The sequence below is a fragment of the Centroberyx gerrardi genome, chromosome 3, assembly GCF_048128805.1.
Source record: "Centroberyx gerrardi isolate f3 chromosome 3, fCenGer3.hap1.cur.20231027, whole genome shotgun sequence".
Lineage (NCBI taxonomy): Eukaryota > Metazoa > Chordata > Actinopteri > Beryciformes > Berycidae > Centroberyx > Centroberyx gerrardi.
In genome coordinates, this window is record NC_135999.1 from 13,834,114 (window position 1) to 13,851,635 (window position 17,522).

Genomic DNA, 17,522 nt, shown 5'->3' on the forward strand with positions numbered 1-17,522 from the left:
GTTTATAGTGACCTTATCATACTTTATACTATTTCTTATGCATTATGGTATCACTTTGATATTTGTATATAGCGCCCATTCAGCCTTACAGTTTTGTGTGGTATTGGCATAGTACTATCCTTCTGAAATGAGTTATAGGATAATTATAGTTATTTTTTCGTAAGGACATAATGTCATCTATGTAACTTCAGTCCTGTGCACATTACGCCATTTTCAAGCCACATGAATTGTGTCACAAGTTTCCAGGCTTTATCTTCTATGACAAAGTATTTCAACACTCCTAGTTCAGAATCAGATGGCCCGCTTCGTCTTTACCTCAGATACCCCCGCTCTGTTTTATACAACTTCAGTGACTCACGGTTGTGGGCGTGACCAAGGGTTTACGCACGGGCGCGCGACTCCTCCTGGCGTTCGCTCCCCATAGACAACACGTTGCGTGCCTATTATCAAATTAAACGTCAGAATTGCCCCTTATATATCGTAGCAAAGGGTCACAGACATTAAATTGGGGATACCAGGTGAGTTTGATTAACAGATGAATGATTCATTTTACAGAATTGTTTGACAGGTAGACTCCTGCTTAGTTAGCATCATGGGTTACTAACATACTAGTTAGCTGGTACGTCAGCAGCCAATACTCGTGATTTCTGTCTGTTGTGCTTGGCTAACACCATGCTAGTCAATGGTAACCCGATAAACTGCCTTATCGCGTTAGAAAGTAGTTAACAACCGTTGCTGTGTCAGTGGTCAGCAGTAGTTTTCTAACCATCACTCAGCCTGTATAGCTAACATACATGATGATGGAGAAATTGCACTGAAACATTACAGCTGATGTAACGTTAACATTACAGCTTACCAAACAGTTGATTTGCCATCTTGTTGGCTGGCTTAACTGCGTGATGTCTGTAACTTTCATAAGTCAGCCACCACCACACTGTCATGTCCTTAGGTTATTCTTACAACGAAATTCTTTGTGATAACGTTATTCATCACTTTAATATTCGTGACATTTGTTTTCATGCCTGTCAAGCAGTAGAATCTCACGCTGAACAGGCAAGACTCTGACCCTATGAGAAGTGTTGTAGTTGTAGCATACATAAGACCGAGCAGCATCTCCATCCCTTTCCTGTGTGTCTGCAGTGCAGCAGCTGAGGCGGAGAGGCTCTGCTCTGCTCTGCTCTGCCGACAGCCTAACAGGCAGGCAGGATGTCAGAGACAAACACCAGAATTGCTGTAGTCGACCATAACAAGTGCAAGCCAAAGAGATGCCGCCAGGAGTGCAAGAAGAGCTGCCCGGTGGTGCGAATGGGTAGGAGACCTCAAGCCTCTGGAGATGGAGCTCAGTTATCAGTGTTTTTGGTCATTTCAGTTTATTAATCTTAAACCTCCTCCAGGTAAACTGTGCATAGATGTCACACCTCAGAGCAAAATTGCTTGGATTTCTGAGTCTCTCTGTATTGGATGTGGAATTTGTGTTAAGGTAAGTGATCTAAAAAGTCTCATTTCAGTCAATTGAAGAACTTGGTGTTATAATCCTTTAGCAAGGATTATACTAACTTTACTAACTTTTTTCAAACACTTTATTGAATTTTTCCCTGCATAACCTCTCCTGCACTTATGACTTTCTATGTTATTATTTTATTTATTTATTTTGTTATAATTTGTTTTCATATTTCTGTATCTTGTATCAAAGTCATCATATTTTTATTTATTTATTTATTTTAGTTTTTTTTACTTGCCAGTGTAATTATGCTTCTTATTCTGTGAACCACGTTCGTATGATGTAGTGGATTTTCTGTCGTCATTTCATACTGCCTGATGTTTGTATCTTTTTGGAACTCAATTTAAAAAAAAAAAAAAAAAACCTGCAAAAAAAGAACTTGGGTTCTGATGTGCAGTTGAATAACTTGAGCAGATGTTTTCATTCACAGAAATGTCCATTCGGGGCCATTTCCATCATCAACCTGCCAAGCAGCCTTGAGGATCAGACCACTCACAGATATTGTGCCAACTCCTTCAAGTTGCATAGGTGGGTTCAAGCTCAAGATATGTCGAATCAGTGAATCGTGCTTGTTTACCTTACAATCTAATCTTCTACTGTTTAACTAGCTTTGTTTACTAAATGTATCTTTTGTCCTGTGGAATTCCAGATTGCCAATCCCCAGGCCCGGACAGGTGCTGGGACTGGTGGGAATCAACGGAATTGGGAAATCTACAGCACTGAAGATTCTGGCTGGAAAACAGAAACCCAACCTGGGAGAGTATGCTGTGAGTGAAGATGGAGTGTTCATAAATTTGCCTTTCTGTCATTCCTGCTGTTCTTTGACACTAGAACATTTAACGCAGGATATAAAAAAGCTAAATTGAATTGTTATATTAGTGGGCGGATCTACGTTAATTTGCATCCAGGTAGTATAGTCTACAGGCTGTGATATACATTTGTAAAACCAATCCGCACAACATGTTTTTGGGAATTAGTTCCTGGCAGAGACTTCCATTTCTTCTTGTGGGTGTTGGCGTGACACTTGTGAACACATTAATTCAAGAACAATACATGATAAAAACTTCCTACTTTACACCACAGATTCCCTCTATAGAGTATTTTGGAGCACCTTGCTGCATAAATTTACATGGCAGGACATTGGGCAGCTCAACTGCCTCTTGTTTACCATATTTACTCAGTTGCAACTGATTAAAATCTTGATTCTTCACTGAAATTTGTTGTCAGTGAAATGTAAGGATTGACATTCCACCATAATCAACACTGTTTGCACACCAGACAAGAAATTATGAAAAAAGTGACTGAGACAAAAGTTTAGCTATTTTTATGTAAAGGAATTGAAGAAACACTTAATTGAGAAACAATGAGAAATAGTGTCTAGTTTAGCATTTTATTTCACAGATAATTTTTCCTTGATTCAAATGTGTTTGGATGAATGACATTTACATGCTGCGTCAGGAGAGTAGGAAAGATCAACTTAGATGAGTAAAGTTTTTTTTTGGGCCAGGTAGAGTGGCATGTGATGAGCTGTGAGTCTGACACACATCTGGGTCTATATGACTGATTAATATTATTAAAATCTATCTAATCAGCTAATGTGCTCTGTGTCTTACCAGGCTCCCCCGGACTGGCAGGAGATCCTCGCGTATTTCCGTGGTTCAGAGCTGCAGAACTACTTCACCAAGATCCTAGAGGACGACCTCAAGGCTATTGTGAAGCCTCAGTACGTGGACCAGATCCCCAAAACTGTCACGGTCAGTTCAGTTCCACCGCTCCTACACACTGTGATAGTGTTGGGCATAAACTTTTTCAGAATTCAGGGATGTGATTTATCGCGCTACTTTTTTCAGGATTTAATGGTTTTTGGACATGGACTTTGCAAGGGGATAGTAGCAACTGATAATGTAATAATTGCTGGATAATGTAATAACTTTACATAACTTATTACATTATTCAGTGATTCATAAGGGTTGTACAACTTTTAACTGATGTAATAATGATGTAATAATGACTAATGTGATAATCCAATAGAATAAGAAGAATGCACTAAATGATTACATTTTTTTATTATTACATCATCACTTAAAATTATGTTACACACCTTTGTGAAGTAATAAAGAGTGGTTAATGGTAAAAATGTTATTTTATTATTCAGGAATTTATTACATGACCAGGCGTTAATTACATTTTCAACCCATTTAGAGGAATATTTTGTTACATTTTGACAAGTTATTACTAGTCTAGTCATTACATTTGAGGCCAGGGCCGGTGAGCGAATGCATCGACACCCAATGGCGATTCGTCCTGTGTCCTGAGGGAGAACCACAGGGGACAATGTGTGTTTTCCCGAGAAGCGAACACGTCCACCTCACAGTCTAGGCAGTACAGATAATACATCATCAGTTGCTACAAGATTACTTTTTTCCTGCTATCTTTTCTAGTCACATTATTAATTTCTGTTAATTTTTTCCCCTCAAAATCAAAAGTTCTCTCCAAATATTGCAACTACTTGCAATGTGGTCCTATTACCACACTCTAACCATATAAACCCCCCTCATTCTGAAATCAGTCACCACATTTACAAGTCATGGATATTTTATCTCATTATACAGTAATTACATTTCTTGTCAATAAGCACATCATTTCAAATACAGACTTTGTCTCAAAAATTGGCATCAAAACATGGTCCACAAATGTTGACAGAAAATACTGAAAATTGTCTTGCAATTTTGAAGAGAAGAAAAAAACAAAAAAACACACAAGTGATTTTTTGTTTGCAGTGATCACAGATGGTAAGATTCTGGAGAGACAAAATTGCATTTCTGTGTGAACGGATAGCGGTTTGTAAATACGATGGTTAGAATGTCCAGCGGCTGATAGCTGTTCACTCTGTCACCAGGGAAACGTGGGTTCCATCCTGAGCAGGAAAGATGACACCAAAAGTGAGGATGTGGTCTGTGAGCAGCTTGGTACGTTGAGACTCAATGCTTTTGTATGCAAGTGTGTTATAGCAGCATGTGATGGGATCAGCAGTTAATTAGTGTCCAAAATGCAATGGGACTATAATGTCATTATTGTCCCACTGTTTGCTGACGTCCTGTGCCACATGAGCTCACTGGGCCAGTCAGTGATGGGTGAAAGAGTATAATAGTGGCATAGTTGATAGTTTGCGGGTGCCCTAAATAGCCAGTCTGTTTCACTCATCTAGGATAGCATCTTAAATTGATCAGAACAGCCTTTCGCATTTCATTGCTCATGGAATCTGTTATTTTTGAATGATTTACAGAGAACCACTCGGTCAGCAGCTGTTTATTGTAGTAGAGGTTGGAATTCCTCTCTCTCTCTCTCTTCGTCTCTGTTTCTCATTATAATCCCCTCTCTCTCTTAGATCTGACTCATCTCAGGGACAGAAATGTAGAGGACCTCTCAGGAGGGGAGCTGCAGCGCTTTGCCTGTGCTGTTGTCTGCATCCAGAAGGCCGACATGTAAGGTTCATTACCGGTCTGCTGTTGACGCTCCAACAAGATCTAATCAAGGCTTGTACTAATAGATTGGCTCAATGGGCCTCATGCATGAATTTTTTCTTATTTTTCTCTTAAATTTGTTGTTACAAAATGCAGTAAAAGACAAGTAAGAAAATCCAAAGTCAGATTCAGGAAACTTGCGCAGTGTGTGCCTCAAGCTTCACCTACAGTGAAGTAAGTGATCAAATTTTGAACACAATTAATTGTTGTGATTGATTGGGAAAATAAGGCCCAGGTTGAAAATCAGAATTATCCTTCAGTTCCTGAGAGAAACTCTGCTATGGTCATTATTGAAGGTTATAGAGGAAAATTTAACCAGGATAATTATCGATATTGTTTTATTGCCCAGCACCACCCTTGACTGAACTCGGAGAGCCCCAACATACTGCTCGATCAATTATGAAGAGCTGAGAATGATGGTAAGAAGCAATCCAAATTATAGATCCTTAGTGCAGAATCTAGGCTAGCCTATTTGTTCTGCAGTTCACATGCCCTTTTCAAATCAATTTATTATTTTCCTGATGTTTTTAGGAGACGAGAATTATTGATGAAGTAATGGATGAAGGAAACAAAAAGAAATTTATCAATAGAATCTTTATTTCCTTCTGCAAATGTCTTTGGCTTCAGTGTGCCGTCCACATTGCAGATTCTTAAGTGTTTTCATAATGTATATACTAAGCTTTTAAAAAACCATTTGCCTTCTGAACCCTGGCACAAAGCACAGCAAGATTTGTGCGTACTGAAATAAGAGCGGTCCCCAGCAATTCTTAAATTTTGATCTTACCTATGAACAAATTGAAATTATATATAATAAATAGAATATTGATGAATTCCAATATATTGATGTACATACGAACATTTTAAGATCAAATCTGTGCATACGCACAGTTCTTGCATGAGACCCATTGTGTTTATTACACCATATCAATTTCTACTGATGGATTGAATTAACCAGGCAACTGAAAAAGCTTGGTCTCATCATTGATTTGTACAGTTACGAGGTGATCAGTACTATTTCACTGCACATTTCCTGTTTATTCCTCAGCTACATGTTTGACGAGCCGTCCAGTTACCTGGATGTCAAGCAGCGTTTAAAAGCTTCCATCACCATCCGCTCCCTCATCAGCCCAGACAGGTCAGTGACACAAATAACTCTCCATATTAGGATGTTTACTGCAAGGAAGGAGATGGATGGATTTTTAAAAGTATTCAACCGGGTTCTACCTGCCTGAAAGGATGGATCTTCTGTCCCCCACAGATATATCATCGTGGTGGAGCACGACCTGAGTGTCCTGGACTACCTGTCTGACTTCATCTGCTGTTTCTATGGGGTTCCCAGTACGTACGGAGTGGTCACCATGCCATTCAGCGTCAGGGAAGGTAGCTACACTATCCCACTACTGGCCTCTTTGTGTTCTTGAAGTTTGTGTGTGTTTCTCCACACAAGTGATATGGCTACTGACACAAATAACTTGGAAGCTACACTTTGGACAGGACCTTACATACAATGCAAAACATAAAATAGGCACTCTACCAGTAATAATAGGCACTCTACCAGTTGAGCCACTGGGGTGCCCCTTGTTTCCCTTTTAACAGCACTAAAAGAACCCCTTGCTTCTTTTCCGTCTCTTCACCTCAGGCATCAACATCTTCCTGGACGGCTACGTGCCCACAGAGAATTTGCGTTTTAGAGAGACCTCGCTGGTGTTTAAGGTAGCTGAGACGGCCAATGAGGAGGAGGTCAAGAAGTTGTGCCGCTACCAGTACCCAAACATGAAGAAGGCCTTTGGCGACTTTTCCCTGGAGATTCTGGAGGGAGAGTTCACAGACTCCGAAATCATGGTCATGCTGGGAGAGAACGGTAATGGATGTATCTGTGTATGTGTGTGTGTGTGTGTGTGTGTGCGTGTGTGCGTGTGTGTTGCAGTTTAAATAATCTTATGTCTAAACACTAATTGGATTTTTCTACTTGTTTAGGGACAGGTAAAACGACATTCATCAGAATGCTGGCTGGGCGTCTGAAACCAGATGAAGGAGGTAAGGAGATTAATTAATTCAACCCTTTGTGCATGGTGTTGCCTTTGGCAGTTTGACTGTTTTTTTTTTTAAGAAAATAAATTCAATTTTATTCATTTTCATTCTCTCCCTCAGGTGAAGTGCCTATCCTCAACGTCAGCTACAAACCACAGAAAATCAGCCCTAAATTCAAAGTAGGTTTCAGCCTGAACGTAAGGTCTACTTTCCTCAGTGTGACCTAACAGTTAACAAAGTCCGCTAATCTGTCTGTAGGGCAGTGTGCGGGCCCTGCTTCACGACAAGATCCGTGATGCCTACACACACCCTCAGTTTGTCACAGATGTCATGAAGCCCATGAAGATCGACAGCATCATTGATCAAGACGTGAGTATCACACAGGAAGAGAAAGATTTTTAATTCATTCTAACCACCAGTGGCTCATTGCTCATCTCAGCCTGACTCTGTGTTGGTGTTTATGTGTGTGTGTGTGTGTGTGTGTGGGTATGACTTAAGTCACTTTCAGGGACACACACCAGACTTAAGACCAGTTGACTGGGGACGGCTTGTGTAATTGGGGACAAAAGCCGTGTCCCCAATTGGTAAAAAGCTGATTTTTGGGTCAGTGGTTAAGGTTAGGGTTAGGTTAAGTCTCCAGGAAATGAATGTAAGTCTATGTAAATACCCCAAAAGTGAGTTAAGTAAGACTGTGTGTGTGTGTGTGTGTGTGTGTGTGTGTGTGTGTGTGTGTGTGTGTGTGTGTGTGTGTGTGTGTGTGTGTGGTGGCTCTAGGTCCAAAACCTTTCAGGAGGTGAACTGCAGCGGGTGGCCCTGACCATGTGTCTGGGGAAACCAGCTGACGTCTACCTGATAGACGAGCCCTCTGCCTACCTGGATTCAGAGCAGCGTCTCGTGGCGGCCAGGATCATCAAACGGTAAAACACATTGTCGCATAGACAGTGCAACGCTTCTGAGCAGATCCTGATGATGACAGAAGTGTGATGTACGTTACGGCTGTTTCATAGATTCATCCTCCACGCCAAGAAGACGGCCTTTGTAGTGGAACACGACTTCATCATGGCCACCTACCTGGCAGACCGTGTCATCGTGTTCGACGGTATTCCCTCCAAGAGCACCGCTGCTAACATGTAAGACGCTGTGCTGTAGCTGATGTGTTGTGGATTGTATCAACACTAACATGTGAGAGCACACCATAGAGCCATTTCGCATATACAGTACAATGTGGAATTTTAATTGAAATTTCTGTGCACTAGAAGCACAAATATTTTTGCCAAAAACTGCAAATCTTCATTCTAAAGTGAAATATCGCTTTAAGCTATTGAAATACTTGCTCAGATATCACATTAACCTAAGAAATGAGAGGAAAATGAGAAATGAGTCGGAGTAAAGCAGGATGCTTAACATACGGCTTCAATCTCCTGCCCTTTTTCAGGCCGCAGACCTTACTTGCAGGGATGAACAAGTTCTTATCGCAGCTGGAGATCACATTCAGGCGAGACCCCAAAAACCTCCGACCAAGAATCAACAAGATGAACTCCATAAAGGTATGGGATGCTGTCTATAAACTCAAGTTTTAGCTGTCTTTTCATTTGGCAGATTTTGCATTTGAGCGTTTACTTCAAACTGCAAATCAGCACTGGACACCTTCCCCTCTCTCTCTTACCTCACCACATCTCTGTATCATCATCCTCTCAGGATATGGAGCAGAAGAAGAGTGGCAACTACTTCTTCCTGGATGACTAAGAACCCATTCCTTCCATAAGAGAGTGAGAGAGAGAGAGAGAGAGAGAGAACTCCTCCACTGTCCTTCAACGCCTCATCTACTGTGGAGGAGAAACACAGGAGAGACCCGGCAGCACGCTTTCCTAGGGTCCATGGTTTCTCACTCTGCTCCTCAAGGTCCTTTACTGAATGGACATAGGAAGAAGTGCGGCTCTGGCACAAATCCAATCCATCCTGTTGAATTATTCTAACTCTTGTAATCAGGTGATCTAGTGCTGAAACAGAGCAACATCATGAATCTGGGGTGTCACGGAGGAACGGGCTGGGGAACACTGGCTTTAAAAGCCCTTGCTCTTGCTGTTTGCTGGGCTGACCAGCACCCATATATATGTATACACGCACATACACGCCTTTGGGACTCAAAGGAGTGTTTTATCATCATATTCACAAAAACCAATACCTGTCATTTTAAAGAGAATATCTAATGAATAAATCAACTTATTTCCTGTGCATGGTATTATTTTTTCTTCAACATGTGAATTGAATGGACCCTTTTGTCCACAAGAGGGAGCTCGCCACTCTATAACTGAGAAACAGAAATGCATCATACCAAAATTGTCTCATTATGCTCATTAGAATTAATGTTTTAGTGTCCTATTTCACTTAGCTGAGATATTTGAGAAATTGCATATTTGACAAGATGATGTCACAGCATTTTCAAAATAATGATGATGCAAGCAGACTGCCACTAAAACTTCTCAATGTGCATCAATCATGGAACTGAAGAGCTTGTAGCCTGGGTCTTTTACCATCCACAGTTTACCACTAGATGGGCTCAGTATGCACCACTAGCTTCACTGCTCTTCTGTACTGGAGGACAGTTCTATCTGTTCACATGACACTTTATTTTGTAAATGAAAACGGCAAGAAATGAGTATTATCAAAAAACTATGCTAACAACAACTTAATCAGCCATGTTTATGTTGGCCTGGAGAGATGATAGAAGGGAGAAAAGTTTTGGACATTTGACAATACTATCAAATGTCTCAAAACGCTTTGGCTGGCTCCGAAACGGTCTAGACCTCCCTGTTGAAGGAAAATATTTTTGGTTGCTGACTGTTTTTTATTGACAGAGTTTAAAAAAATGTTATATAATCATTGATTCTAAAGTGAAAAACAACCTATTGCTTAAACTTAGTGTAAATTTGGTCATGGAAATTTGAAAAGGGGTCATGAAGAAGTAATGGAAAAGTTTTGGAATTTCATCAGTGACAAGGTGTGGAAACCCCGGTTGAGAATTATGCTGTTATGTATCAAAACATAAAATAGACACATTTTTGTTCATGAAGAGACAATGATTATGTGTGACTGCTGTATAACTTTACAGAAACAGCTGTCATGTCTCATTTTCCCAAAAAATCCAAGTTAGGCTTCCAAGCCACATTTAATCAGGTGTGAATAACATGTGGATAACAACCTGACTTTTCCAGACTATTTACATTCAGGAAAATCTGTCTTCAATCTTGCTTTGGAGTATTTACTGTTTAAATGTGGCTTAGTGCCCCATATTAACACAATCTAGGTGCATTTTTTATCATAATCCTTGGAATTTTAATGCCAAATGTAAATGGGGTTCTACATAGGTGGTGTAGGGAAATCAATTTGTTATCCTAATGAGGTGCAATTTCACTTGAGGTTAAATGTAGCTTGGAGCCCTAATCACAATGCTGATGCATCTTTTATTGTCTTTTATTATCTACTTTTATTTGTATTGGGAATTGAATCGCATGTGTGAATGGTGTTATCTAGACAAGCTTTCTTTGGATACCCCCTAGGACAAACTATGATGCATGTCATAACAATACTAATTTTGTTGTGTAGTGAAAATGATGCGATCTGGTGTCCTACAGCCATGACAAACTACTACTATAGCCAGAGGTAAAAAAACAAAAACAAAACTAACCCTCAGCCCTCTCATGTGGGCTCATAAAGAATGAGACAAAGGAGAGTTTATCAGTGGGCAGCTAACAGGGGTTGAGCAGGACTGTTGCTGGGATTTCCTGAGAGGGAGGACTGTGGTAAATGGTCATGATCGATGGGTCTCCCCCAAGGGCCAAGTCTTTAAAACGAGGGCGGAGGAGGGGGCAAGAGGAGACGGGTGGTGCACTTAGCTAGCTGAGAGCAACATATGACACCATGCTTACACACGAGCAAGCCCGAGTAAGTTTACTCAGGAACGAGCTGAATGGGAGTTGAAAGAGGATTATCTAATTAGGTTGGGCAGTTAAGTGAGCTTGTAATGTAAATGCCTGATCTTGTCCAAATCCCTATCAAACTTGCCCCTTCTCCCCATGACACACACTCACACACACATGCACACATGTCCTGGTCACAGGGCAGCTGCGACCGCAGGGATCAATTCAAGATTGGTGACATCATCACAGTGTCCGGGTCCAGTTTCAAGCTTTCCCAGAGAGCAAATGAGGAAGGAATTCCCAGGTTGGCCACTCGTATCCTACAGTTCATTTGTGGATGCTACCTGCTGTAGTTGGAACATTACCAGTGAGCCTAGGCCCAGAAAACATTTTGAAATCCTTACTACACTTTCAGCAAGTGATTTCCTATCATTCAGCAAGTGATTTTCTATCATTATCAAGTTTTATGTGAAGCACTTGGTGCATGTAATTTCTCTGTTGTAAAGCACTTTGAGCTGCATTTCTTATATGAAAGGTGCTATACAAATAAAGTTTATTATTATTATTATTATTTCCATGTACAGGAGTTATTTGTAACGCTGTGGCAACATTCATTTTATATAGCGTCATGATATTGGGGAAGAGCATAGGCAAGCTCACTGCCCATTGAGCACTATGTCCTATTGTTATATATTTATATGTATCCTAAAACATTTCACTAATCTCCTTTCTATAAATGCCCGCCACAGTACCACAACGACTCTCCTTACTCCATGACATTTGACCTTAAATGTCCTTGTGATCTGCTCACCAGTGTAATTATTTTTGCAGCAAACTAAATCAGTCATCAGCTTTGTTTGAGGAGCGGTCTATTTTTGCCCTACAGATCTGTCTTTGGAGGCAGACCAGGAAGAGGTGATGTCATGATGGCTATCACTTACAATGCTCCAGCCAGCTCCAGATGTACAAACCCCCTTCTCTCCTGAGGTATGACCTCACCCAGGGTGTACTGGAGCAACATCTGCTTGATGATCTAGCTAGCAGGATGCAGGTTTGATCTGTTGCAAGACACTGTAACACTGCAGAAAGCTTACTTGCGTGATTTAGGGGAGCATATTTATGATCAGACCTCATCTAGCTATGAATGGTGTCTTTGAATAGATCAGAGACAAGGAGTCTAGTGTGAGTGTGCGTGGGTTTGTGTGGAAGGTTGTCATCCGTCAGATCCTCACTCTTTGAGCTCTGGAGCCCCGAAGGCCTGTGTTTGTTCTGCTCACTCCAAGGGTAATCTACCACAACTTTCCACTGCGCAAAGGTGTTATCAACTGCAACATGCTTTCCATTTAGGAACCTCACTTCTTTTTTTTAATGATGTGTATTTTATGAAACATTTTCTGGTACAAAGTATAACACTGACATCTGAGGTCTTTGCAATGACATCACAATTGGAAGCAAATGCCTCCCCAGAGAACAATAAAAAGTTTAAAAACAAGTACATAAGGACAAAAATGTAAAAAAATATATATATATCATCTTCAGGGGCCTTCCACATGCCTAAAGTACCCTTCCAATTTCCACAAAGAAAATCTGATTGAGACAGAAGGACAGTTTCTCATAAACTGTGATTTTGCTGAGCAGAAGATACCAGTCAGTCAAAGACAGAGCGTGGACTGATTTCCATTGTTGGAGTAGTAGTCGTCTGTGCAGTCTGGACTTATTCCACTTTAAACAAGGGAATATCTTGCAGTAGAGAAAGGTCGCCCAGAATAAACAGTCAGGGGTGGAAGGTCCCTATAATATTCCCAACACTCGCATGAATGTTAGACCAAAAGTGTAGTACCTTGGAGCAGCCCCAAAGAGCATGACCATTGTGCCTTGAGCGGGACATCTCCAACATATGGAATCATCCTTGAGCCGAGCTCTAGAGAGCTTAGAAGGTGTCCAATAAAGTCTGTTCAATATTTGGAACTGGATAAGTCTGGTATTCCCTGGACATAAACCCGGAGTTGCCCAGTACACCAGACCATCATTTGTATTCAGGAAACTTCATTTCTACAGGACACTGCATGTTTGTCAGACACACCTCTGACAAATGCCACAGGTTCATTATAAACAATGCTTACCTCACATCAAAGCAGCTTCTTTCACAGATTTGGGTCTGAGTGGTATGTATCTCTCCCATCACCCCTACCACCCATACCTTGGATATTCTGCTGCCCAATATGAAATATCCTGATACACAGGCGCTGTCACTTTCTTCCTCACTATGTCTTTCACAAACTTCCAGACACCTGAACCATTATTGCTTGGACTAATAATCATCCATGCACTTAGCATTTTGCATTGCTCTGGAACATGTAATGTCTTCCCACCATGGTGTGCTGTCAACAACCTGGAGCATAATATGCTCAGTCACTCCATTGTGAACTCAATATTTCAAGTTCCCAGGGGCCACCATGACCAAGAGATGTCCCGTAAAATGGGACCGGAACAAGCTCAACATCTCACCCAGTCCTGCTCCAATTCTACAGATCAACAATCAAAAGCATCCTCCAGTCCAGTCAGCGTCTGGTTCTGCTCCACCTCCTCTTGTTCCAAGTGCCATCTCCAGTGTAATGTCAGCACAACTGAGGTGATAATTGGCTGCCAGCTGCCCTCCTTCAAGGAATTGCTTGAAAACAGGGTGAAGAAAAGGGCAGGAAAGACGGTTATCAACCCTGCCCACCCAGGCAACGTCTGGGAGACAGTACCAGTGCATTGAGCCTAAGATAACCCATCATCTACAAAGCTGCTTTCCAAGAGCGATCACCCTCCTTAACCAGCCCTCCTGAGACTCACCCCAGTACACCCCCACAATCTCCAGACTCTTCCTCACCACTCAACAGTGCTGACTATAAATGCTGTTACTGTTCTCTCTACAATCATGCTATCACTATGCTTTGCGCACTTTGCCACTTTACAGCCTCGGGAATTATTATGTTCTATAACACTCAAACCGATATCATGCTATTCACTCTTTTCAGTACAACTGGGCTCATGCTTGACTGGACACTCAACTACTGTCACACCTTGTCAGTATGTACTGTGTTACAATGTCATTTGTTGATATGTATCTGCACCAATGCCACTAAGACCAATTTCTTGTACGTTTGTACGTATTGTAGTCAGTTGATTCTTTATTGAAGTCAAGTGATTCTGATACTGATACTGATCACTGTATCACCTGTAAAACTTAGTACTGCACAGTTAACAACGTTATGTATGACTTGAACTGGGTGCACAGAATATGTGAGATGCTATCCAGGTTCTGTGATTCTGATTTTGATATGTGCAGGACTGCGTAATCTAGTTATGTAATTTGCTTCAGGTTTTCTGCCATCGATATGTTTAAGGTGACTTCATCTGCTTTTCCTTTTCAACTCCATATGAGAAAAATGCAATAACGGGGCATGTTGGTGGCTCAATTGCTTGGGGTATGTGCCATGTGACTGTGATGTCCTGGGTTTGGGTCTGGCCTGGGATCTTAGTCACATGTCACCCCCCTCTCTCTCCCAGTCTTTCCTATCTCTCTCTACTAAGAGAGAAGCAATACCATCACGCTCAACCAGGTCTACTGTTTATATTTAATTAACTTTGTTTGGTGCATGTAACAAGTAGGATCATTCGAGACTTACAGCAGTGGTTCGCACTCAAAAACACTGTCCGTAGACTAAATTACCTCTAACATCTTTTATTCAAGAGAGCGCAGGGGAGGAAAAAAGAACACAGACGTTTCGGTTCTATGTCTATGTGTCGTGAATAAAAGATGTTAGAGGTAATTTAGTCTACGGACAGTGTTTGTGAGTGAGAACCACTATCTCTCTCTATTGTCTACAGTCTGATGAAGGCAACACTGCTCAAAGTAAAAATGAAATAACTAGTTCAGCAGGTGACAACATGCCTTTACACTACTCAGCAGCTCAGCTCAGATGGACCTTTAATAGCACAACTTGTCAAGCACAAAATCCATTCACCTAAGAGGTGAATAGGGATTTCAAGAAGATTCTCATTCATTAATTTTCTTTACCCGCTTATTCCCTCTCAGGGTGATGAAGGGCTGGAGCCAATCCCAGCATACATTGGGCAGAAATCAGCGAAACATCCTGGACAGGTTGCCAGTCCATCACAGGGCTAATGCAGACTAGACAATCACTCACATTCATATCAATAGACAATTTAGAGTCTCCAATCCACACTCAAGAAGATTATCCTATATAATATTTTCAATTTCAAATCAAGTTTATGATAGGGTCCTCATACTTCTTCCTTATACTTCTTCAAATAATGATCATGGTGCGAGAATGCCATTCAAATACCATTAACTGCAAGATGCAGCAGTAGGATGAAAAGGCACTTCTTTACTGGATAAACCACAGAGCTTCTGAGAATGCACCTGTAAAGTGGGGGACAGCTGGCCAAGATACAGGTGCACTGTCATGTGTCCAGCCATGAACAAGCCTCAGCAGTTGGTTGAAGTTCAACGTGTCACCACCCCCTTGTACAAAATGCGCCGCAACAGCTTTGACTGACAGCTGTGCTATCTACAGTCGACAGTCCCATCTAACAAGTGACTGTGGCAGCTGCTGTTAGATCCCTCCCAAGACTCGAACCCTGCTACTCCACACAGAACCTGGGGAGGGGAGCAGGGCAGACCACCCTCCACACCGAGCCCAGGGGATCTCTTTGCTGGGGGTGAAGAGAATCGGGGGTGTGGAAGGCAGGGGGTTTAGACACAGTCCACAAGGGAGTCTCATTTTACACAGTGGGTTTAGATTAGAAATAGCTCATTGTCTGCTGAGAGGGCCAGTGATCAAATCTCTCAAGGGTGTGTGAAGAGCTGTGAGAATGATCAAGCGAGTGTGTGTGTGAGAGTGATAGACAGTGAGAGAGTGTCAGACAAGGTGTCTCTAAGTGTGACTTAATCATTAGTCTGCGTCTGTATCTACATGAATGTGTTTGTGATAACTACTCAATGAACCGCTCCCCACCCCATGTAAAGGGACATATCTTGACCTCAAAATAACCACTGATAGACAAAGCAATCAGCGAGTAGCTGTGTACTTAAGGTAGTGTCACCCTCTGTGTTATCCTATTGGTGCATTCCCTGTCTCTATGCAGTGTGCAGAGAGGGCGGAAGGGGTAAACCGAGAGCCCTTGGAGACGGCATTCAAATATTACCACCCCAGACATTATTTCTAGAAGGACTTGCGAAAAGCCGCGTCAAGCGAGGCGCCCGTTTGAAATGCGAGCCGGCCTGATGCGCTGCCACCATGCCTCGCGTTACTGCAAAAACTCGATGGGCCTGCCAAGAGACCTCTGATGGCACTCGGGGGCCAAATGAATTGCATGTGTGAGGGAGCGTCATCTAAACACATGTGTGTCAGTCATCGTTAAGCATTTCAACCCCGTGCTAATTCATGGAAGTCTATGGAGCTATGCTGTAATGAATCCTAACCCTTGAGGTCTACTCTTCCTTAGTCTGGCTAGAGACAGGCAGGGCTCCAGGGTTTGTAAATGGCTCCCGCTCTTTGTGAACCCTGACCTAATAGGACCTACTACTAAGTGAATCAAACATTAATGTCCTGCCCACACATGCTAGTCAACCTATTGGCCTCTTTCTTGTCCTGTTTTGGGTCTGCTTTGAGTGTTGATGAGTTCATTTGTATGTAGAAGTAGAAAAATATCTGACTATTTCAAGAGCCTGATCTCTTCTTTTTGATTAAGCAGTCTGCCCCTCCTGATCTCTCCTGTATGGCTTCTGCATTGGATAGTAGCACATGGTAGAAATGTTGAGGCTACAGAATCAGAAATAAATGGGTTGAGATATGAGCTCATGCTGCTGTGATTGCAATGTGCATGAATGGTGCACTAAAAGAGATCATTTTGTGCTTTGTGCTTATGATTAGAAGGCAAATGGTGGGAGATGAGCGGCTAACAGTTGGGTAGAAAGGTACACAAACCAATTGCTATAAAGCTTAGTGATATACTGTATATGTTATACTTATTATAATCCAATCATGGCTGATGCTGACACTGGCCTATATGTTGAGTTTATCCCAATATGGATTGGATTAGGAGTCAAAAATGTTAGGTCCAATGAGGCATTTTGTCTCATTTCAGTTTGGATATGTTGAAGATAGGCTGACCTTGGCTACAGTCTTGCAATGTGCTTGGATGCATTTTATATAATGGAGTTGGAAATCACATAGACATGATGATAGCTCCCCATGCCTAGCCATGGCTCTGCTAGCTTGAGCTTCATGGGTTGCTTGCCCCAAGTCTCTCAGCCCCGGCTGACCTGGGATTGGATCCTCTTTCAGTCACTCATGAAGTGACATGAACCGCACAAGGGACTGTGCTGGAAAGCAGAGAGATGGGAAGGAGCTGACCTCTCTGCTGGCCTCCTCTCTTCTCCATCAGTGGCTGCTATCCCGCTGTGTGATGGCTTAACAATGGGAATTGTCATCTAAACTGCATCCACATTCAGCTCTTACCACTACAAAGCAT

General features: G+C 41.9%; 1 protein-coding gene across 1 annotated transcript; it reads left to right on the plus strand.

Moving 5' to 3' along the window:
- The first annotated feature begins 424 nt into the window (after positions 1-424).
- LOC139922075 (ATP-binding cassette sub-family E member 1) lies at positions 425-9,291 on the plus strand. Its single transcript, XM_071912528.2, has 18 exons — positions 425-518; positions 1,141-1,309; positions 1,395-1,480; positions 1,932-2,029; positions 2,151-2,268; positions 3,118-3,255; positions 4,401-4,470; positions 4,890-4,986; positions 6,071-6,160; positions 6,284-6,405; positions 6,665-6,886; positions 7,003-7,062; positions 7,177-7,235; positions 7,315-7,425; positions 7,831-7,973; positions 8,064-8,186; positions 8,492-8,603; positions 8,755-9,291. The coding sequence occupies exons 2-18, from the start codon at positions 1,207-1,209 to the stop codon at positions 8,800-8,802; spliced, it is 1,800 nt and encodes a 599-aa protein (XP_071768629.2). The 5' UTR covers positions 425-518; positions 1,141-1,206; the 3' UTR covers positions 8,803-9,291.
- Positions 9,292-17,522: the final 8,231 nt, after the last annotated feature.